The sequence below is a fragment of the Tenrec ecaudatus genome, chromosome 4 (assembly GCF_050624435.1).
Source record: "Tenrec ecaudatus isolate mTenEca1 chromosome 4, mTenEca1.hap1, whole genome shotgun sequence".
In the NCBI taxonomy this organism is placed as follows: Eukaryota; Metazoa; Chordata; class Mammalia; order Afrosoricida; family Tenrecidae; genus Tenrec; species Tenrec ecaudatus.
Window position 1 is genome coordinate 200,853,666 of NC_134533.1, and position 23,652 is coordinate 200,877,317.

At 38.9% G+C, this 23,652-nt stretch overlaps 1 protein-coding gene and 1 non-coding gene across 3 annotated transcripts in view; both read right to left on the bottom strand.

Moving 5' to 3' along the window:
* The window catches only part of SMARCC1 (SWI/SNF related BAF chromatin remodeling complex subunit C1), a 138,701-nt gene that overhangs the window by 53,906 nt on the left and 61,143 nt on the right, over positions 1–23,652 (bottom strand). For both annotated transcript variants that reach the window (XM_075547258.1, XM_075547257.1), the window contains exons 10-18: positions 20,654–20,775; positions 18,771–18,895; positions 10,286–10,345; positions 8,499–8,536; positions 5,791–5,912; positions 4,262–4,333; positions 1,578–1,691; positions 906–1,059; positions 218–331 (exon numbers count right to left, since the gene is read on the bottom strand). In XM_075547258.1, the coding sequence (XP_075403373.1) occupies positions 218–331; positions 906–1,059; positions 1,578–1,691; positions 4,262–4,333; positions 5,791–5,912; positions 8,499–8,536; positions 10,286–10,345; positions 18,771–18,895; positions 20,654–20,775 (921 nt within the window). The remainder of the gene's footprint in view (positions 1–217; positions 332–905; positions 1,060–1,577; positions 1,692–4,261; positions 4,334–5,790; positions 5,913–8,498; positions 8,537–10,285; positions 10,346–18,770; positions 18,896–20,653; positions 20,776–23,652) is intronic.
* On the bottom strand, positions 3,101–3,184 carry LOC142447612 (small Cajal body-specific RNA 18). Its single transcript, XR_012784282.1, has one exon.

The following is a 23,652-nucleotide window of genomic DNA, read 5'->3' on the forward strand; positions in this document are numbered from 1 at the left end:
CCTCTACTCTCTTTTCATAAGTCATGTTTTAAATGTACATACCTACTAATTGTACTGAAGAAAAAATAGTGATTTTTATTTTACAAAATGTCAGATTTGAGAAGTGCTTCTCCTCCCACTACATAAAGTTTCCCTTATGAATAAAGATCCTAACTAGAAAGAACACACAAAGAGTAACTAACAATTAATCCTTTGGGGTCAAGGTTAAAATCCTTACCTTTGCTAAGGTTTTTTTAGAGTAAATGTCGGTGCGAAGACCAAAGTTTTGCAAATCAATTGGTTTTTCCTTGTTCTTCTCAGGAAAATTTAACATCTGTTGAGCAGCAGGGACCTAAGTCACAGAGATGATGAACAGGCATGTTACCATTACACCAACTCAAGGGGCAGGGAAGAGCTTAAATTTTTAATATAATCAATTAAACCACTCCCGGTTTTATATAACAAATACAAATCCTCACAGCTCCATTCCATACTTCTAACAATTTGCCATAAGAAACATTCGGGTGAGGAGATGACAAAGTGTCTTTATGGAAATTTCCCCGACTACAAGGAGGACGACTTCTAGCCTCCATTTGAGTTTTCACTCCCATTCAATGACAGTCTGTCTGTTGGACATAACAATCTTTCCGGGAGTGAGTACATGGGCTTATCAAGATAAGGTGTAAAACGTTTGAATGTCCATTTCTAGGATACATACTGAAGGAAAGATCTATAACTTCGACTCTAATCTTTACGTTAACCCTGAGGCATGGAATCTTGGGTAGGCAGAGCCCATTACTTTAAGCACAAAATGTTCCCTGAAAGGGAGGGAAAGAATGGACAAGCACGTCTACTGCATTACAAGACCTACTATTCCTGAGGAAGCAAGCTAGAAATGGTCCTGAAAAAAGGAAGCAATACTGTACCTGAGGTGACCGGAGGTGGAGAGGCACGAGCCCCGAAGGCGTGTCAGCTAGGACATTGAAATGAGGAGTTGGAGGAGGGCCCATGGCCATAGGGCGGCTCTCAGGGTCCACTTGATAGTTAACGAGCCCCCACTGCTCTAAAAAGGCATGCACCCTAAAGAACCAAGGCCACGGGTTAAAACCTGTGGAACTTACCACACCCCCTCCAGAATCATACCCACATTAGACACATGCCCTGCAGTCAAGGTAAAAACCTGTTAACTTCTGTGTACTCTATGTCGAAAATGCTCTGAATATCAAGTACTAAAACTTAGCAATTTCAATCACAAGGGGGAAAAGGGACAAATGCTCAATTAAATGCTTAGTACAACAACTCACAAGCAAACCAAATTCACAGAAGGAAACCCACATTTGGGGTCTGCCCTCTGGACAAATCTAGGAACAGAGTCCTCTTTCAAGCTAGCCTTGATTGTTCATTTAGAACATAAATATAAGAGGCACATTTTGAAATGCAAAAAGAACATGCTACGTGATTGAAAATATTCAATCTCTCAAGGAAAGACCTGTGATTTAGGTGCTTGTTCACAGATGTTTCCGTGATTAATAAACCAAACATTAGATCCAATGCATCATACAAAGCCTCCTGTTGTGACATGTCTGGGAAAGCGTTACCTCATCACAGCGCACACATCTCCAGTCAAGTTCCTACGACAAGCAGTGCTAGTTAAATACTCTTGGGGATTTAGCCGATAGGTATCAATCATAAAATTGCGATATGCCAGGTATCTAAAAAGCAATAGCAAAATTCAAAAAGTGAACATCCTTTCAGGAAAAAAAAAATCATAGCATAAAAAAAATACTCATGTTCTTCAACAAATTCAACCAAAAAGTAAGGCACCAGTCTAGCGACCAGAAATGATAGTATATCGACTCTTAAATCATCATAGATGAAATTCAAGACAAGAATCCAAATAGACACCAAAACCTGTCCAGTAATGTTTAGCAAAAACAAGTAAGACAGAGTATCAAATGAATCTTAATGTAAAGAATGTAACTAAAACTTGATCACAGAAGACAATGGGAAAATGCTTGGTTCCATGAAGAATTTGCAACTAACAAATGGCTATTTGGGCCGGCTCGCCAACTACCACATACTGAGCGTTTGTGTGTCAGGTACTTTTTTATTTTTTAAATCATTTTATTGGGGGCTCATACAACTCTTATCACAATCCATACACACATCCATTGTGTCAAGCACATTTGTACATTTGTTGCCAAATGTACTTGAGTCCTTGGTATCAGCTACTCATTTTTCTTTCTCTCATGAACCCTCATCTAATTCACTTTTTGAAAAAATAATAATAAATAAAAGATAATAGCCAGTACTCATAAGGACAAGGAGCAACGGGAACCCTCACGTGTTGTTGGACACATCAACTGATTAAGAAGCATGTAGGGAAAATTGCCTGGCAACAGTCTCCTATCTTGTGACCCGGCAATTCCACCCTTGGGGTAGGGACCCAAGAAAACGAAAGCACAGCCCCATGAAGACATGTGTAAGAATGCTGATTGCATCTTTACTCAAAACAGAACAGACAGCTCAAATGGCCGTTCATAAGCATGGCTACGTATGCAGTGGGATATTCATATGCTATAGTACTACGCATTTTTTAAAGAGAGTGATTTACTGATATTTGTAAAAATAAAACAATCTCAAGGATATTGAGCTAAAGCAGCCAACTAGAAAATACATGCTTTATGACAGATATGAAATTCAGAACTAGAAAAAATAAAAACTAATTTTTTAGAAGAGAAGTTAAAAAACAATGTTACAGAACTTGAGACCTAGGGCCGGTTCTTAGCACTCAATTAAAACATAAACTTGATAGTGTAAGCTGAGCTACCTTAGAAGAAAAGCAGTACAATGTTCAAAAAGGGCCATGTAAAAGCAGGTAAATTAACAAGGAGAATGCAAAAGTGTGTTTACAAATAAAAGGAACCTAAAGTGCTTTGCTGTGCTCTTAAACAGAAAACTGTGACATACAGAATTTCCAACAGGTCAATTCGTGCTAAGAACACATCAGTGTCCAAACAGCAGAGCAGCAGGGGTGGTGGTAGCCATCGAGATTTCTCTGCCACCCAGGTTGGCTATAACCAAAGCAGAATTTACCTTTGACATTTAAACTTTTTCTTTTTTGTCTCAGTCCATGCTTAGTTCACACTCCATCATCTGGTTTTCAAAACTCATGAATGCGCAGTGGTCACATCATCACTGAGCAGGGCTCCAGTGTACTGGCAGAGACCAGACGCCCCCTAAACCTCCCCTTTAGCATAAGTGGCTGCTCCTCACCTCATCCTGGCCTAATGCATCCCATAACCTCTGAGGCTCTGGGCAAGTGGCGCCGCCCACTAGGGCCCAATCATATAAGGAAAATACCACAGAATCATGCAGGAGCTGAACCAGGGATCCAGAAGCTCCCCAACCTTACTCCACCCACTGCCTCCCACCTGGGCCACCCAACTCTTCCCTATGCTGCTCAGGTGCTGACATTTTAACTTAAAGCCTCTAACTGTAGGATAAAAACTAGCACTAGAAAATATTTATTGGACTACCTGTTTTATGTGGACAAGTACGTAAGTTAGTCCTTGCCTAACATTTTAAACAAGTGATATATACACCTGAAGTCACAGGTTAGTAACAGATCACAAGATGATGAAGGCAGTGTTTATAAGAATATTTAGTGTGGTAGGTATGGATTTATTTTAGGGCAATGGTTTCTTGGGTCATTCAAGATAAAAAGCCTTGGCAAAAGTACTTCCTGACAAACCTTCTCTTTCCAAAGAAATATTTTTCTACTTTCAATGTAAGCCTAACAATCCAGTCTACAATTAAGGAGATCAAGTTATATGTTCCTGTAACTTCACATCAAACTATTAACCCGGAAGATAAATATTCCATTTTGTCCTGTATTTTTATGCATACATATACACAATCGCTGTAACACATACATGTGCAAAAACTGGATAAATTTAAGAAAACCCAATAGCCAATTTTAGGGAATATCTGCTCCTGAATTCAATCTTTACTAGGCTCACTACCATGCATGCAGTTCAAGGTTTAGGAAGAAGCAACAACAACAAAAAAATTTCCCTTTGAAGCAAGGGAGATTATGTTGCTAAAGTATTAACCCTGTTAAGATACATACACATTTCCAAAACAAGTAACAATTTACATTTTAAGAGCCTCCAAAACAACACGCACAGGCACACACACACGCATACACAGAGTTTTCCCTAATCACTGGGGTCACTAAAGCATATAGCGGTATTCTTGTGACAACCATATGTTCACTCACATCTCCGGGGTCTTGGATTTGTTTTTCCCATTGAAAAACTCTGGAAGAGCTCGCCGTTCAATCACATGAATACTGAAAGAAAAAGAATTCCATTTTCAAGAATTCAAAAGCTATGTGGATAAATCAAAGCTAATAGGCTTGCACAAATTCCTGTGTATCAATAGTTTTCAATTAAAACTATAGAAACTCTATTTCAGCTGTGTTCTCAATTTCCAGTAGTGTTTTTACCCATGCTGATAAATTTCAACATTTATGAAAAAACAAACAATAAAACCAAACAAAGCACCCAATAATCTTGTAAATTGTTACTGACCATAAAGTATAGCTTATACTTTTATTTTAGATTATATTCTAGATATACTTTTTCAAATCAAGCCCATCCTTAAAGAATGATAATGCAACAGTAATAGTAATAATATTTAATATCACAACAAGGATTCCTGAGGGGAGGGTGGGACTCAGGGGAGCTGATATCAAAGAGTTCAAGAAGAAAGAAAAGGTTTTGAAAATGCTGGCTGCAGCCATTGTACAATCCAGTTGCCTTTAACTCAAGTAGGGAATGTTCTGTCTGTAGGGGCTACCAATAAACAGGGGAGGGGTGACAAAGAAAATGAATGATGCCGTATCTTTGAGAGCTGATCAAAGACCCAAGAACAACATCAACATTTTAAGTAATGGCAGTATCACTTATGTATAAAAACTTTCAATAAAATGATTTTAGCGAAGATAAGCTTTGCTTGAAGGGATAAGGTCTGTGTGTGTGTGTGTGTGTATATATATATATATAGTTAAACCTGAAAAACACGCCTAGCCTATTAAGAAACAGTCACAGTTCATCAACAGTTGAAGCAGAAGACATCTAAGCCCCCAGTTATCTACAACTCTGTACAGAAGATGCCGCTGCCTAGCAGAGGAACGCAGAGACATGCTGTCTTGAATATTTTCACAAAGGAGGGTTTACATCTATAAAGAATTCTATGCTAAGATATTTCCTATTTAAAGGTGGCTACTTATAGGTAAGTGAGCTCTACTTCTTCTCTGTTAATGTTTAAAATCAGATCGTTAATACCAATTTCTAGAATATTCATATACCGTCTGAAATATAAGTGATAAAAATGGAGTTAGATTCAAACACATAAAATATTAGGACCCTCATGGTACTGTGGGATAAGCAACAGGCTCCTTAACTGCACAGTTGCTACTTCAAACTCATCAGCCAATTCTCAGGGGGAAGGACAAGGCTGCTTGCGACTGTAAAAGATTTATAGTCTCGAGGAGCCAATATAAGCTCACTAAGAAACAAAATTGACTGGAAGGCAGTGGTTTTGTGGTGTCTAGTAGATACTACCACAATCTAGTTTCCTAGTCTACACAATTTTTAAAATACATGTAAGCATAAAAATAACTCAGCAACACCTTTTATTCAGTGATTACAGGAAAAGGGTACTGGACAGAAGGCAGAAGATGCTGTCAACGAGTACTTTCTCACTGCTGAGTACAGTGTTCACACACGTGGACGGCCCACTCACCAGTTATAATCAAACCATGATGCATAGCTAGGAATGATAATGTGATTCGTCTGCTCCGTAACGTTATCTTCACCAGGGTCAACAGCTCGACTCTGATCCCCTTTACTCGGATCTTCGTCTTCCTGGAGATAAGACCCAAAGACAGAGAATGAGAGATACCTCCTAAAACCTCTACTTTTATCAGCTGTCTGGCAGCTCATAAATGTATCCAAGATCCCAGAAATATACCTTAGCAGGTTTTCTCCTAAATATAGGACATGAAAAGGGACTGCATGCACGTTACATATGTTATAGAAGCGTCTTTCGTTTCCTCAAATCTTTGATTCTTGGGGGAGTGGGGAGGAGCGTGGAGGTGGGAGTGGGGAACTGTTTTATAACATAATTTTTTGAATAATCCAGACTATAAAAAGTCAATAATCAATCTGGTCTAGACTTTATAATTAACCTCAGGGTAAATATTTCTACTAAGAATAGGCTATTATAGAACACAAATTCATTAAAAAGATGCTCATCAATATCTCAACCTTAACATGAACAGTTATTAACGTACAAACGTCTTCTCTATGAAGGAAATTGTAATGTACTTGTAGATTATGCCATAGTTTATAGTTTTTATCTTTGGCTTAATTCAAACTGAATTTCCTGGGGCATATTATTTGAGGTAAGGATATATAGTGTTATTTCAAGAAACTTAAGACAATAGCAGATGTCTTAAGGCCAATGAATTAATTGAAAAATTTAATCAATGAAAACACCAAGGAACCTTCAATTGTTACTAAAATGTTGTTAAAACAAATACAGCAATACTCATATCAAAAAAGTTTCATTTCCCAAATCAGAAAAGTTTTTAAAAACATGTTCCAGGCATACAATTTTCCTCTAGTCCTTGAATGTTCCTCCCACGCCCCCACCCCCCACTATCATAATCCCAATTCTACCTTACATAACCGGCTGGACCGGGAGATGTACACTGGCACAAGTAGGAAGTGGAAATATGGGGAATCCAGGACAGATGAGCCCCTCAGGAACAGTGGTGAGAGTGGTGGTATCGGGAAAGAAGAGGGAGGGTGAGGGAGAAAGGGGGAACAGATGACAAGGTCTACATGTAACCTCCTCCCTGGAGCACAGGCAGCGGAGAACTGGGTGAGGGAGATGTCGGATGGTATAAGATATAAGATAATAATTATTTATAAATTATCAAGGGTTCAAGGGGAGGGGAGAGCGAGGAGGGAGGGGAAAAATGAGGAGCTGATACCAAGGGTACAAGTACAAAGCAGGTGTTTTGCGAATGACGATGGCAGCATATATACGAATATGCTGGACATATATGATGCACGTATGGATTGTAAAAAGAGTTGTATGAGCCCCTAGTAAAATGATTTAAAAATAAATACAAATATATATAAAAATATGTTCCAGGGATTTCAGGAATAAACAATGAAGATAGGAGGAGGGTGAATACTAGAACTGGTAATTACATAACTCTTTTTAAAGGTGATTCAATAAAATAAATAAAGGTGATTCAATCATAGGGTTTAAAAAAGGAAAATATTTTGAAATTGATTGTGTTAATGTTTGTAGAATTCTTGGTATGATTGAACTATTGAATTGAGTGTTATATGGATTAAGTGAAAATAAAACTATTTAAAATCATCAGCCAATGGGGGAAAATATATATGTTCCAAGTTAAATGAATTCTTGTATGGCTCGGTAAATGCATTTCTGATGAAAAACTTTCACAAATTCAACTAGCAGAAATATTTTCCTTTATTCAGGAAAAGCAAGAAGAGACTGACATTGCATTACTAAAGTGCAATACAGGAAGTCAAGACTCTCCTCTTAGCTGAAGATGCTATGTTCCAAGAACCCGAGTGGACGCCTGGAATCCTGAGTAGCATTAAATCCTTTACTCATTTTTTTCTCATACATTCAAGTTCAGGCACCCAGGGTCCTCAGGCAGGGAGCATTAACCCATCGAGCATGGGCAGGGCCCACTTCTTTGATGAAAGCCTGTCTTTCAAAGATCCTAACAACAATCCAGTTAGTGAGTTTGCGGAAATATTTTTATGGAAAATCCTGTCATGAATACATTCATTGCTTTAATGTATGAAAAACAACAGCAAGTGTCAATCTATTGAATTTCCAAGACTCAATGGGGAAAAAAAAAAACTAACAATTTTCACCAGATAAAGAAGTTATCTTAAGACCACTTTAGGGATTAGCTATATTTAGCAACTCTCAAAGATGACAGCCTGAATGATAAATTGTGAATTTATTAAAAGTAGAAATAAAATTCTGTCCTAAATCCAACTCATGTCAAGAACATAATGGTTGATGTGTCTGTAAGGCAGAATTGTAAAAGAGGACGTGGCTGGCTTAAAGACTTAAGAAAGGGAAACGTCTGATGTGAAGGCTCCGTGAATATCAATGAACCTAGCTGACAGCAGCAGAACGGAGTCAGAATGCCAAGGCAAGGCACAGCGCCGGTTCTGGTGTATTATTGGTGAACTGGGCAATCCTAATCACTACTATGAAACAAAACCCCAATTATAGCTTCTGATGAACAATACCTGTGAAGAGGACAGATTTCATCTCAATAAAACTTGGTGTGAAAAGTGAAGGTAGGGGAGATTTCCCAAATAAAAGCGAGTCCAGTGTTTACCTCAATTTAGAACACTGGATCCATAAGGGGCAAAGGAATTCCCTACCTTTCCTCCTGTCGTGATTGTTTCTTCATCCTGCTCATCTGCAAAAAGCAAAATTTATTTAAGGACAGGTAAATGTACTCTGGGTAACATGGAACTTGTTAACCAGAGAGAAGAAAAAAGAATTTAAAAAGCACATTATTAAAGAAAAATCACCCTAATATTTCACTCAATTAGGATTTGACAAGGAAGTAGAAACCCAATGCCCAATTACAGATTTCGAACACGAAGGTCGGTCACCACGTCCTGTTTGGGCTGACACAGGACTCGTGGATGGAAGATGCCTGATGAGGAATCATGGCCCCTGAGACTCGGGCAAAGAAAGTAATGGCACTTTTGACACCAGGACAAGTCAATACAGACAGAGTGCAGAGGGACGGGAGAGGCAATAATCAATGCTTCTAGACAAACTCCCGGTAAGAGGCCTAATGTTAACTGAAGGTGGGGGGGACTCCAGACTAAAGATTGACTGTGGCCCCCACCACTCACCAAAGATACAAAATCAAGCTTATAAAAAAAACAACAATATTTCCAACATGAAAAGTGAAGCATAAATGGGAAAAGTGACTGAATATTTAATTACATATGAAGGACCTGTAAAAAAAATTTAATATAATCCTTGGCAATAAAGGGGCACTAAAAAGTTCATAAAACATAGGAAAGCCTCCCATGTTCTCTTTCGTTTAACACGCATTATTAAGAACCTAATTACAATACACAGGAGTCCTGATGGCGTTGGGCTGTGATCCACAAGGTGGGCAGTTCGAAACCACATACCCAAGGAAGATGTCCTCCCTTATGGAGATGATATTTCCATCAGAGTGGCAGGGGATAGAACGGGAAATAAATGGGCAAAATTATATCAGATATTGAAAAATTCTATAGAAATTAAAAACCAAGTAATTGTGGGAAACTAGGCAGGCCCTAGCAGGTGACAAAAGTAAAATATAATATGCCTAGGGTATTTTGGAGACCCTTTTTATTTTTAGGGAATCAGAGTAGAAAACAATCATACCTGTCAGCAAGAATCACTGCAGCTTATTAAAGGTAAAGAACTCATTTAACATAGGAGATAAAGCCACCAAGGCCTCCTAGTCCACAAAAGGAGATATCAAATGCTTTGTCCAGGTGTAAAAATTCTTTGAAATAAAACACTTAAAATGAATTCATCAATTTAAAATTTTTTTATTTTATTGCGGAGACTTTGATACTGATGACTATGACTGCACCTGGAACTCTCAAGGGAGAAATCTCTAAAGCTCACTCTAGGCTCTTAACGGAAATGAATGACTGCTCCTGCTCCTACCCTCCCAGACTCACACGAGAAGGCCTTCCTGCCTTCCTTCCTTGTGAAAATGTACTCTACAATTTGAAAAAACAAACAAACTACAAAAATGGTGTGGAACCTATTTTATATTGCTTCCTTACGAGGAAACAAATTTTTTTTGGAAGATGTAAAGAGTGCTTTCCACAAATGTCGTGCAACAGGGCCCAAAGGGGGCTCTACGCAAAACCTCTGGTTTAAATCTCCTGTGTTCTGCTTTCAGGTTAGTTACCCTTTATGCCAATTTCCAGGAAACCACTCAAGGTAAACACAACCCACCCTAAGAAATGACCTTTCCAAGATGGCAGGCAACCCATCAATTACGGCACTCAGGCAGGCACCCTCAACCCTCTGTGCTGCTCACCAGAGGTCGGGGAAGGAGCACCCGGGCGGGAACTGCGAAGACAGCGAGGGGAGAAGGGAAGCCGGCGGACAAAAACCAGAGAAAGAATTTTTGTGTTTTTACCTAGATCTGCAACAGTTCCTCCTTTCACAGGTGTATTTTCACTATCTTTCTTTGGGTTTACTGGAAGGGGAAAAAAAAGAACCATAGATTATGATTTCTAAAAAACTAATATTAAACACCTAAGCCGTGCACTATAAAACTACACATAGGACCATGACAAGTTTCACAACACAGCCACTTAACAGATAAAAGCTTACAGGTGCACTAGCAGCAATATTAAAAAGGCCTTCCACAAAAACTTTTTAAAAAGGTTTTAAAAGCATTTCTAGATTTCCACATCTCTGTAAGTAAGATATGAAAGCTGAGGGAGAACCGATACATTGCAGACAGCAAGAGTCTTCAAGATATCAACCGAGGAGCTAAAAACCTCCTAATCGCCCTCCGTGCTGTGCATGTCCTGCACGTCTAGAGGCGTCCCTGCGACGTCCACCACCGACTTTTGCTAGTTAGAATACACTCTCTCACTCTCAGGTCTATGAGTAGACCGTAAGTCAGCTACCACTATGTTTTAGAAAATTTGAGATGCTTTAAAACTTTTGACTGTTCAGCAAACAATATTCTTTTTTCATTTACCTTTGAGCATGCATAAAAGTATTTTTTTCACTGCAAAACTATTTAACATATATTCTGAAGATGTTAAATGCTACTGAATGTCCACACTGGAGCGTGTGCCAAGCTGCTCCATCAATTTACATTTTTCAACAATAACAATGGAAAGCACCAGTCTTAGAAGTTTTGAAAAATGTATGAAAATATTTTAATAATTTCCATATCCTTAGTTCAGGTTGTTTTCATGTTTATTGGCTCTGCTTATTCAATTAATTAGTAAAACATGATATATGTTTGCACTTTTGTTTAAGGGGTTTGGTTTTATATATACTCAAGATTCTAATCATTGTTAAATTTTTGTCCAAGCCTGAAACTGAAGTGTGGCAACATTTGGAAGTTTAACTTTAGGTCTTGTTTTTTATCTTTAGTACTTTAACCCACTTCACATTTAAAATTCTTGTATCTGGTACTGAGAGAACAAAATTTTATCAAAGTATTTATGAGCTAGTTCAATCCTGCTCCGATAATCTGAAATTTAAAGGTAATGCATTACATACAATTAATACACAAACATAGGTCTATTTTTATAATTAGTTTGTTCTATTTTACTGTTACTTTTATTTTGCTAACAACACATATAGCAAAATACACCCCAATCATTATGACATCTACCAAAAAAATGGAAGATTCCGTGACTTACATGTCATTGTTTTGAGAGGATACTTTGATCATCTTTCGTTTCTGTACCTCTTTTAACACCAAGAGTCTATTTCCAAACACCCACCCACCCACTCCCAACCCTATGGGTCTGTTTGTAAACCTGGGTTTTCTGTTCCAGTATTGATTTACTCACTTGTGTCAAAATTATTGTAACTTTTGCACAAGATCTACATGTGATCTCCTCCCTGGGGGGCGGACAACAGAAAAGGGGGTGAAGGGAGACATCGGACAGGACAAGATATGACAAAATAATAATTTATAAATTATCAAGGGCTTATGAGGGAGGGAGGGGAAAAACAGGACTGGATGCAAAGGGCTTAAGTGGAGAGCAAACGCTTTGAAAATGATGAGGGCAAAGCATGTACAGATGTGCTTTATACAACTGATGTATGTACGGATTGTGATAAGAGTTGTATGAGCCCCTAATACAATGTTTTAAAAATCATTATACCTTTACAATTTAGATAGTTAATTGTTAGAGCTATCACCATTTAGTAATTAATTTTTCTATAATAGCAATGTAAATTCAAACTTGTTAAAATCTAAGGAAGTGGTGTTAACAAATCCAGGGACAAGGGAACAACAATTGATCCAAAATCAGTGGCCAGAAGGGTGCAAGAGGTCTGGTAGGGCTTGATCAAGGGCAATGCAACCGAGAGGAATTCCTGACACCCAAATGAAAGCTGAGCATGATAGTGGGACAAGAGGAAAGTCAAAGGAAATAGAAGAACTAGGAGGCAAAGAGCATTTATTGAGGTCTAAATACAGACTTATGTAAACATATTTATATACGAGGACGGGGAAATAGATCTATGTGCATATATTTATAGGTTTAGTATTAAGGTAACGGATAGACATTGGGCCTCCACTCAAGTACTTCCTCAACACAAGAACACTTTGTGCTATTAAACTGGCATTCCATGATGCTCACCTTCCCAACACAATCGCTGAAGACAAACAGGAGCATAAGGAAATGTGAAGAAAGCTGATGGTGCCCGGCTATGAAAAGATATAGCGTCTGAGATCTTAAAGGCTTGAAGGTAAAGAAGCAGCCATGTAGCTCAAAAGCAATAAAGCCCACAGGGAAGAAGCACACCAGCCCAAGTGATCACAAAGTGTTGATGGGATCAGGCATCAAAGAGCGAAAAATCAAATCATTGTGAATAAGGGGGAGTACAGAATGTGGACCCAAGACCCATCTATAGGCAACTGGACATCTCCTTACAGAAGGGTCACAGGGAAGAGACAAGCCATACAACTTTCCTCTAGTTCTTAAAAGCTTCCTGCACTCCTCACCCCCAACTATCATGATCCCAATTCTACCTTACAAATCCGGCTAGACCAGAGGATGTACACTGGTACAGATAGGAACTGAAAACAAAGGGAATCCAAGACAGATGATCCCATCAGGACCTGTGCTGAGAGTGGCGATTCGGGGAGGTTGAGAGGATGGGGGTAGAAAGGGGGAAGATTACAAGGATCTACATATAACCTCCTCCCTGGGGAACAGACAACAGAAAAGTGGGTGAAGGGAGATGTCGGACAGTGTAAGATATGACAAAATAATAATTTATAAATTATCAAGGGTTCAGGAGGGAAGGGGGAAGCAGGAGGGGAGAATGAGGAGCTGATATCAAGGGCTCAGTAGAAAGCAAATGTTTTGAGAATGATGATGGCAACTAAAGTACAAATGTGCTGGACACAATGGATGTTATGTATGGATTGTGATAGTTGTACAAGCCGCCAATAAAATGATTGATTAATAAATAAAAATTGGAGTCAACCAATGATACATACCAATTTTTTGGTTTATATTATTTTTCAATGATGTAAATGGATTTGCAATAACTCACCTTTGAAATCTGTTCATCAAAGTTACATTTTTATTACACACTAAATTTAGCTTAATAAAATGTAGTTATTTTATAAGCACACTTCCATTGTACAAGGGCTTTAGTATATGGTATTAGTGACATTAACCCTGCTTGAAGGTCAAAAATGAGTGGGACAGGGGAAAAGCAATACGAAATGGAGGCAAAAGGCACTTATAGAGGTATAACTATAAGCAAGTATATATGTACATGTTAGCATATAACAGGTATATAGGTCTATACACATAAATGCTTGCTAAGGATTAAGGTAGCAGGCGGACATTGGGCCTCTACTGAAGCACTCCCTCAAAGAAAGAACTCTTTTTTCTGATAACCTGGAAATCTGTGATGCTCACCTTCCCAACCTGACTGCTAAAGACATAATGGGTACATAAACAAATGTGGTGAAGAAAGCTGGTGGTACCTGGCTATTAGATGCTATAGCACCTGGGGTCTGAAGGCTTGAAGCTAAACAACTGGCCTACTATCTGGGAATCAACAAAACCCACATGAAGCAGCACACCAGCCTGCCTACCTGTGTGATCATGAGGTGTCACTGCGACCAGAAGAGCCAAAACAAGCAATCATATTGATGCAAATGAGGAGGGTTGAAGTGGAGAACCGGGGTCCAGCTGTAGACAATTGGACATCCCCTCATAGAAGGGTCACATGAAGGGTCAAGCCAGCCAGGGTGCAGTATAGCACCAATGAAACACACAACATTCCTCTAGTTCAGGGCTTGTCAACCTGTGGGTCGAGACCCATTTGGGGGGTTGAATGACCCTTTCACAGAGGTCGCCTGATTCATACCAGTAGCAAAATGACAGTTCTGAAGTAGCAACAAAAATAGTGTTATGGTTGGGGGTGGGGGGTGGTGCCCACATGAGGAGCTGTATTAAAGGAAGGTTGAGAATCACTGCTCTAGTTCTTTAATGCTACCCCCCGGCAGTAGCATGACCCAGTTCTCCCTTACAAATCCGGGTAGACCGAAGCATGTACACTGGTACAGCCAAGAGCTCTCGACACACGGAACCCAGGACAGATTTCCCCGACTCCACCAAGGAACAATAATGGGAGTGGTGAAACCATGAGGGTAGGGGGGGAAAGTGGGGGGGGGGGGGAAATGAGTAACTGATCACAATGCTCAATGTATAACACACATACCCTACCCCAGGGAAACGAACAGCAGAAACATGGGTGAAGGGAAACAGCACACAGTGCAAGATATGAAAATAACAGTAATTTCCAACTTTCCAAAGGTTCACAAGGGTCGGAGGGAAGGAAAAACGAGGAGATGGTATCAAGGACTCAAACAGAAAGAAAATGATTTGAAAATGGTGATGGCAACATATGCACAAATATGACTGATATGATTGATGTATGGATTGTGATAAGAACGGATTAAAAGAAAAAAACATGCAATTTTCAAAAACAAAGAATGACATTAACCAAAATGGTATTGTAAAAAATTCCCATCTTCCCTTTGCTGTAGCTCTCAAATGCATTATTTACAGAAATCTTAAATATTTATAGGTCTCATGAATATTAGGATTATACAAACATATATTTTCAGATTTTCTATCTCTATTTCATATTTACCAAAAATAGCTGACCCTAAAATCAGTTTATAAAAAGTATTGGCAACATATTTTCTGAAAAAGTAAACTGAATGAGACTGAGAAAATATTATGCTAATACTGTAGGAAAAAGAAAATTATTTTATTATATAATGATTCAAGTAAAGAGAAAACGAAGGAAACATACCAATTACATTTATGAGTATTCCTTGGATAACATACCTGACAAGTATTGTTCAAAAATTAAAGTTACAGGCCCAATGCATTAATGTATATACATGTAAGTTGGTAAACATTAACCTACTGATACAGAGCATACATAATACAATATTCACTAATGCTGCTGACCAAATTTATGAATTTATAAGATTAAAACTATTCCATCGGATTTCCAAGACTATAAATATTTAAAGGAGTAGAAAGACTCATTTTTCTCAGGCTGAATTGGCCGTTATGTTTGTGATTGGCGATGTACTGCTTAACCCACCAGAGATTCTTAAGATACAGTAAAAGCATTTTATCAATATTTGCTTATTTACAATTTTCTATTTGAAGCAATCAACCGAACTACAACCTAAAATATGGAGCCTACTGTTCCTCATTGTGACACTCAATAAACACAGGGCTTCTGAAGTTTTGTGGGGTGGCAGCAGACCACCTATCTTAATCCCATGGAGTGGCTGTCATTTTGAATCATCAACCACGCCGTGAACTATCTAACACTTACTTACCCAACAGAGGCAGCAACATCCCTTCCTAAGTAATGCTTCCTTAACTCAACATAGACACAAAACACTGAGGGCGCTGCCGCCACCAAGTAAGGAAGTGGAATGAATCCTTTGAACCAAAGATCTCGGAGGAAGGGTATTCCTAAATCCAAGGAACGACATGGGCTTTCCCTCTGAGCTCAGACGAAAGATCTACCCTTACAGCAGGTGCTTGAATCGAGACTCTATGCTTCCTAAATTGAGCGAGAAATTCTCCTGGTTGAAGCACAAAAGAAAACACGCACACAGACAATCATTCTTAAAGGAGAAATTTAATTAAATATACACTAGAGAAACTTTTCACCAAAGTTGCCTACAATCAAAATCCTGCTGGGAAAAAAAAAAGAAAAAAAAAAACACAACTGAATGCAGAAACGGCATTCCTGTCCGATGCTAAGATACCAAACAAAGAAATAAAAGATAACTAGTGAAGGAGTAGAGCCAGAACAGTGAAACCACAATGATTTAGCCACTCATTCAGCAACCAGAGAAAACTAAAGAACTAATGGGAATTTTTACTATGCAAATAAGATTTCTGAATGTAAAAATAACCGCCTTCCTTTTATATCAGCAAAATGTGGAACTAGAAATATGAACAAAAATACTATTGGAGTCCAGAAATGGTTGAGACCATTAACCTGACTGACCACAAATGGACATAATATACTTCTAGGTTCAAAACTGTTTGCCAGATTTTATTATCAAAAATGCCAATACATCTGAGGCTCCATCCTTTTCTTAAAATGTAGCAATGATACTCCTCAAACCAAATGGTGGTCGTTGTTCCTTTCCCTAAAATCTAGTAGGTCACGTGATTATCTAAGCCAACAAAGAAATCCCAAAGTAATGTGTCTGATTTCTGAGATGAATGCAAACATTTGGGAACAGACACTGTATTATTATACGGAAGAGAAAAGGTCACTTGGAAAAGCCGCAGGCATGTGCCCCAAGTTACAGACCTAGCAGATATCACCGTCACATTATTATCAACCACCAGCCATTTGAGTCAGTCTTTTAATGATTCCACTCACTGCACAAGTCCCCCATAGCCTGCAACACTATCAATGCGATTCACCAGCAATTTTAAATGCACCTGAAGCCACGTCAGACAAGTCTAATTAAGTCTAGGGTTTGCAATGCATACTAAAGAGAAAAAAATAGCCAAATACAGCAGAACAGTCAGATGACCCTGAGCTGATAAATGCAGAAAAGAATGTAAAAAGAATGATACTGATGTTCCTGAACTTAGAGGAACTCATCAAAATCCAGGAAATAGAGAAATTCAAGACAAACCTGAACACCATAAAAAGCATCGAATGAAATCACAAAGTAGAAAGCACCATTGCCTGGAATACTAATGTGAATCAGATGGAGAAAAAGCTAATCCAACAAGAAAAGGAACCAATAAATTACTATGGTAGGTCTACATAGAAATAAAGAAAAAACTCCTACCTATAGGGAAATGACACCGTATGGAAATTCCTATTTATAAGTGCGAATGAATGACGAGCACAGCAGATGGTATACGAAAAAAATAAGCTCAGCCCAAACTCTTTGGAAATGCTGATCTATTCCAATACAACTGATACCTAGGGAACGTGAGTGTATTCTGTCCACAACAAACACCAGGTGAACTCAGACAACTGTACCAAGGTGACTCAAACCAATTAAGCAAGCCCAAAACAGATACATCCAACATTTAAAAACCACCGTATTTCAATGAAGTCCTGGTGCTATGTAGTGGGATCAACGTTCAGTTGCCAATCAGAGAGTCAGGGGTTCAAAACCACCAGCTGCTCTGTGGGGGGAAGATGAGGAGATCTGCTCATGTGAAGAGTTACAGAGCTAGAAGCAAAGACAGCAGCAATTCCACTCTGTGAGTGTTGAGTAGTCAACGGGTTCAAGTATTTCGAAGCAAACCACCCCCCCACACACAGCTTCCTAACTGTCAGTCTCCCCTGTCCCTACTTTTCAAAACTGCCAAAGGCACAGTCCTCGTAGGCACTACCTTCATAAGCAAAGTCCAAAATGCTTTACAAGACAAAATTTATTGTACTGTTTGCAAATTTACTAATCATAAATGCAGGAAATTATGCTTTTTACTTTTGTTAATGTGTCAATGACAAAGACTGAGTGTTTTGCCTTAATCTGACATCCTTCGTAAACTATTTTTTTATGTACAATAAAATTACAAGAATGTTACAAACCAATATATCTCATAAATCTAGACAATCATCCTAAAGAAAATGTAGATAACCAATTCTAGCAAGTTATTAGAAATACAACATAATTAAACAAGCATCAATACCAAATATGCTTTAGAATGGTTTAACAGTCTAAAACTACTCAATGTAATTAACCACACTGATTTGAATAGTGGAGAAACGTATCTGATCATCTCAATACGGAATATGGAGTTTTAAAAACTTAGCACCTTACCATGATAAAAACTCACAGCAATATTAGGAGCAGAAAATACACTCAACTTGACAGGGCATCTACCGTAACTGCTAACACCCTCCATTCTTGCAAAGCACTACGGACTCCCCCAGACAGGGACAAACCAAGAAGGTCTGCTCCCATTGCAGCTATTCAAGACTGTAGTGGAGGGGTAGTGTTAAGTAGAGGACAGTATAACAGAACCCCAATAATATTAACAACACGTTTATGTATTCATGTGACTCCACGATGTGTAATTTTTTAAACTGAAAGAGATCCAAGCACTATAATACACAATTGTAGCATTTGCACCCACTGGGTTTATTTTTTATAAAGGGAAAGCACCACTTGTATTTCTAGTTCTGTAAGAAACAACTGGGCAGTGTTTCCTCCTGTTGCACATCAGTTCACTCTTAGTCAGAATTGATTCAAAATCAACAGTTTGTACCACTTTTTACTGAGATTTTAAGACAGCATCTCCATTTTAAGTTTCCTCTAGTTTCTCAAACCAACACCACCATATCTGACAGCATGAGCTATGAGTAAGCCGAAGAACACACACCATTCTTGGGAAGCACGACTTCCTCTATGTTGGGCACAGGTGTTGGGTCTTCCATGTCCTTGGTGAGATCTTCTTGCTCTTCTTCTTCTTTCTGACTTCTGCGCTTCCCATAAATACTCGCTTGGCTGAAACAGAAGATATATAAAATGTCAACTAACGTGATGACAGTAATCCCTCCCTTTTATTGTTTAGAAATAAAGCGCACACACATATCATAACAATTTCCAAGCCAATGGGTATATAATTTAGGGACAAGTGAATTAATCATCTTGTACAACAATCACCGATACATGTTGAAATCTCCATCACTCATTGCGTGCTAGACCATGCTCAACAATGACATATACCTCCTTCCTCCCGTGAACCACCAAAAAACACTGCTCTCTGTATTACCTATTCTTCTCCGTGTCAATGGTTTGTCTTCCATCAACATCTAAATTAAAGGTTGGCAGTTCAAACCCACACAGTATTACTGCAGAACACGTTTCTTAAGAATTACAACCAAGAAACACCTATGGCGTCCTATGTTCTACAACACATGGAGTCACCATGAGTCAGAACCTGAGTCAATGGCAGTTTGCTGGATTACACCTACACTTAGTAAATATCCTCTGATGCGACACCTCCACCAGTGTTAAGAATTCTATATTCCAAATAACTTTAAAAAACAAACAGAAGTAAAACCTATGATATACTCTCTAAATTACCTGAGATTCTAACTAATCAAAAAGAAAAATTAATGCTACTGAAGCTAAGAAATGGACACAGAATGCAATTATTGAAGTCATCAACCTTGTATCTAAGAAGATCTAAAACTAATGGGGAGGAGGGCATAGAATACCTGGGGGGGGTTGATCAAGTGCAATGAAGCCGAGAGGAATTACTGAGAGCTGAATGAAGGTTGAACATGACAGTAGGACAAAAAGAAAGTAAAAGGAATTAAGAGGAAATAAGTAGGAGACAAAAGTGTGTTTATGTAGACACGGGGGGAGGGAACAGGAGCAAGACTTGGTTCAAACATTGGATATAAGGTTGATGATATGAGATATATACCTCTACTTAATTTATTTAAAAAATTGAGGAAAAGGGAGAAAAATCAAAGACGAATGCTTCTGGTCACTGTATTATTCAAATGCCAGATGAGCTGGCGAAGGAAATTGAAAGAGGGAAGCAACAGGAAGTAAGCTGTCAGGTGGGTCACTAATGTTCAGCCGACAGCAAACACTTCAAGAGAACATCAAATGAAAAGGATATCATTTGTAAGCTGACATCGTCTCACTAGGACAAAACTACAACTTCTGGAAGTATGTAAAAAATATTTTGAGTTAGGAGACATGAAAATTACTGCAAATGCAATATTGCATATGTAATAATAAAGTTCAATTTAACAAGTATCTGCCATTTATCAAATAGCGACTTCAGCCCAGGCACACTGTGCAAGGATGTTAAAGAAGTTTCCATTATCTTCCACAACACACACTCAGCAGAAGCTGTGCCCTCCACATGGCTAACAATGTACAGCACACGTCTGGTCTGCACTCTGTACCACAGCACCTCACATGGCCACCTCCTCCAGAGGTTCTTTGGATGGCAAACGGGGGCAGGTGGAAAACCCAAACTATGGTGAATCGTTTCTTAGGTCTCTTACCAGCCACACTTCTGGACATTAATTTAGGGACAAGAAGAACATTAAGCTGTCTTTTCAAGCAAGACAACATCTATGCCTGAGAGGTAGTACCCTCATCCAGATATGCTTCAAAAGGCAAGGATTTCCTGAGAGAGTAAAAGTCTGCTCAAATCACAGAAAACGTTTCACATAAATGAGACTCTACAATGTCTTTGGAGCTTGTTTTCTGCCTTGTGAATTCCATGAACAGTCTTACCCCTTTTTCCCACTCTTCTTCCGCGATTCTGTGGGTGTGGGTGGGGGAGGGGACGGCGAGTGTTTCCGCTTTCGAGCATTTGCTGCAGCTTTCCTGTCTCTTCTCTCTGGGCTTCGGACTGGCTAGGAGAAAGGAAACGGAAATAACTATCAACCAGCGTCACTCACTGCTCACGCTCCACACAAGCGACCGACGAATGAGTTTCCATAATGCAGACAGTGTCACATCAGTAGCTCAGAGGAAGTGAAAGATGCTCCGAAACATCACGGACCACCAGCAATGAAGAGACTGACATGCAAGGTGACGAGTGGACAGGGTCCTTCCTATGGGTACTTAACTCGTGTCTGACATAGACTGGCATGCCAAAGCCTACACAACAAAAACTGCCCTGTTCCCAATGTTCTCTCAGGATGGGGAAAGCATTTTCAATAACGACTGAGAAAAAAAACGAAACATATTCTGCTGAATAGATAAAATACAAAGATGAACTGAATGGTCTCGTTAAAAAAACCTAGAAAAGCAACTCCTACCTTATCAATAAGAATGTAATATGAACTCAAGTGGAAGGTGAATTATGAGAATGAAGAGTGCAATGAATGTACAGGGTGCTTTGCTCAATTGATGTATGTACGGATTGTGTTAAGAGCTTTATGAGCCCAAATAAAAAGATTTTTTAAAAAAAGAAAATGAATGTTTAGAAAATAATGACAACATATGTACAAATATGCTTGAAACAATTGATGTATGAATTGTTATAAGAGCTTTAAGAGCCCCCGATAAAATGATCCTTCAATAAAAAAAATATCAATTGTCCACTAAAAAAAAAGAATGTGATATGAAATGTTGTAACACAGTAGATTTTAAAGAAGAATTCAGGAACAAGAAGATCTAAAATTGAAGGCGCGGAGGGCATAGAATGCCTGATGGGGTATGACCAAGTACAATGCAGCTGAGAGGAATTATTGAGAGCCGAAGCTAGTCGAACATGATAGTGGGGCAGGAGGCAAGGAGAAGGAAATGGAAGGAGAAGGCAGCAAAAGACATCTATAGAAGTATACATATAGGCATGTATGTATGTAAATACATTAATATATAACAATAGGGAAGTATGTCCAGGTACATATATCTAAATGTTAAGTATTAAGTTAGCAGATGGATATTGGGCTCGAACTCCTCAAGTCCTCCCTCAACACAAGAACACTTCGTTCTAATAACCTGGAAGTCTGTGATGCTCACCTGCCCGACATGGCCACTGGAGACAAAATGAGTGTATAAGCAAATGCGGTGAAGAAAGCTGTTGGTGTCTGGCTATTGCAAGATAATAGCATTTGGGGTCTTAAAGGCTTGAAGTTAAACAAGCAGCCAGCTAGCAGGGAAGCAGCAAAACCCACAATGAAAGAAATACATCCAGCCTGTGTGATCACGAAATGTCAAGGGGATCAGGTTTATTATGCATCAGAAGACCCCAAATAAACAATCATATCGATGAGAATGAGGAGGGCTGGAGGGGAAAACCAAGGCCTATCTGGAAACAATTGGACATCACCTCAGAGAAGGGTCACAAGTAAAGGACAAGACAGCCAGGTTACAGTACAGCACTGACAAAACACACAACATTCCTCTAGTTCTGTAATGCTACCCGCCACCCCACACCCACTATCAAGACCCAGTTCTACCTTACAAATCTGGCTAGACTGGGCAGGTACATCGGTAGAGATAAAAGCTCTTCACACATGGAATCCAGGACAGATAAATCCCTCATGAACAGTAATGGCCGTAGCAATACCATGAGTGTAGGGGGAAGGTGGGGGGAGATGGGGGGCAATGACCCACATATACACCTGCACTACCACGAGGACGATGAACAACAGAAACGTGGGTGAAGGGAGACAGCGGATTATATCAGATATGAAAATAATAATTCACAATTCATCAAGAGATCACGGGGAATGGGGTGGGCTGATACCAAGGGCTCAAGTAGAAAGAAAATGTTTTGAAAATGATGATGGCAACATATATACAGATGTTTTTGATACAATTGATGTATAGATTGTTAATAAGAGCTGTACGAGCCCCCAATAAAATGATTTTTTAAAAATTGAAGTTACAACTTATAACACAACTATCTTTACTTGCAAACATATACAAAAACACTAAAGAGTAAACACACACACACACAAAATTCTCCCAACTACTCGACTTTCAAAAAATTCAGCAAAGTTGCAAGACACGAAATAAATATATAAAACGTACATGTATATAATAGTTTCTAATGTACGACTCACAGTGAAGAAGTAAAATCATATGATGAAAAGATGAACACATCAAACAATCAAGGTCTCTGGGGCCCACACTAACCCCCGTTTGCTTTCACTGACTGTGGTATTAAATAGGAAAGCTGAGGAACCTGGAAGGTCTGTTAAGTACAGTTAAAAATAAAATCTAAATCTCACAAACACATATACTTCTGAATAGTACCATAAGTCTGAAGGTAATTTTTTCAAACAGGGTATTAAATATATTTTTATATCTAGTCTTAAAAATAAAAATGCCTGATGACCCTGTTCTTGAACTGCTCATCGGAACAGTGGAAGGTCAAAGAGGTCACCACTCTGTGGGAGGAAGCTGAGGCAATCTGCTCCCGAAAAGACTGACAGCCTTGGAAACCCTGCACAGGGTCACCAGACGCAGGGACAGCGGGTTTGGGGACTCGCCAAACTGGTGAGTAACTAAGCAAACCATCTAAACCTGAGTACGAGAAACTGCGAAGGTCGAGTTTAACAATGTGATGAGGATGTTCTTGATGACACAAAAAGCCTCGTTTGAAACGCATGACAGGGAAATCAGAGTTTTTGTCATGGAGTATTAAGATTAAAAAGTCTGAAAAGTCAAATCCCAAAGCAAAGTGAACATACATACACTGTAGCACAGAATTTATAGTAGGGAAGATTAAAAAAAGGTCGAAGATAGTGACCAAAGCACCCTAGTTTCCAAGATAG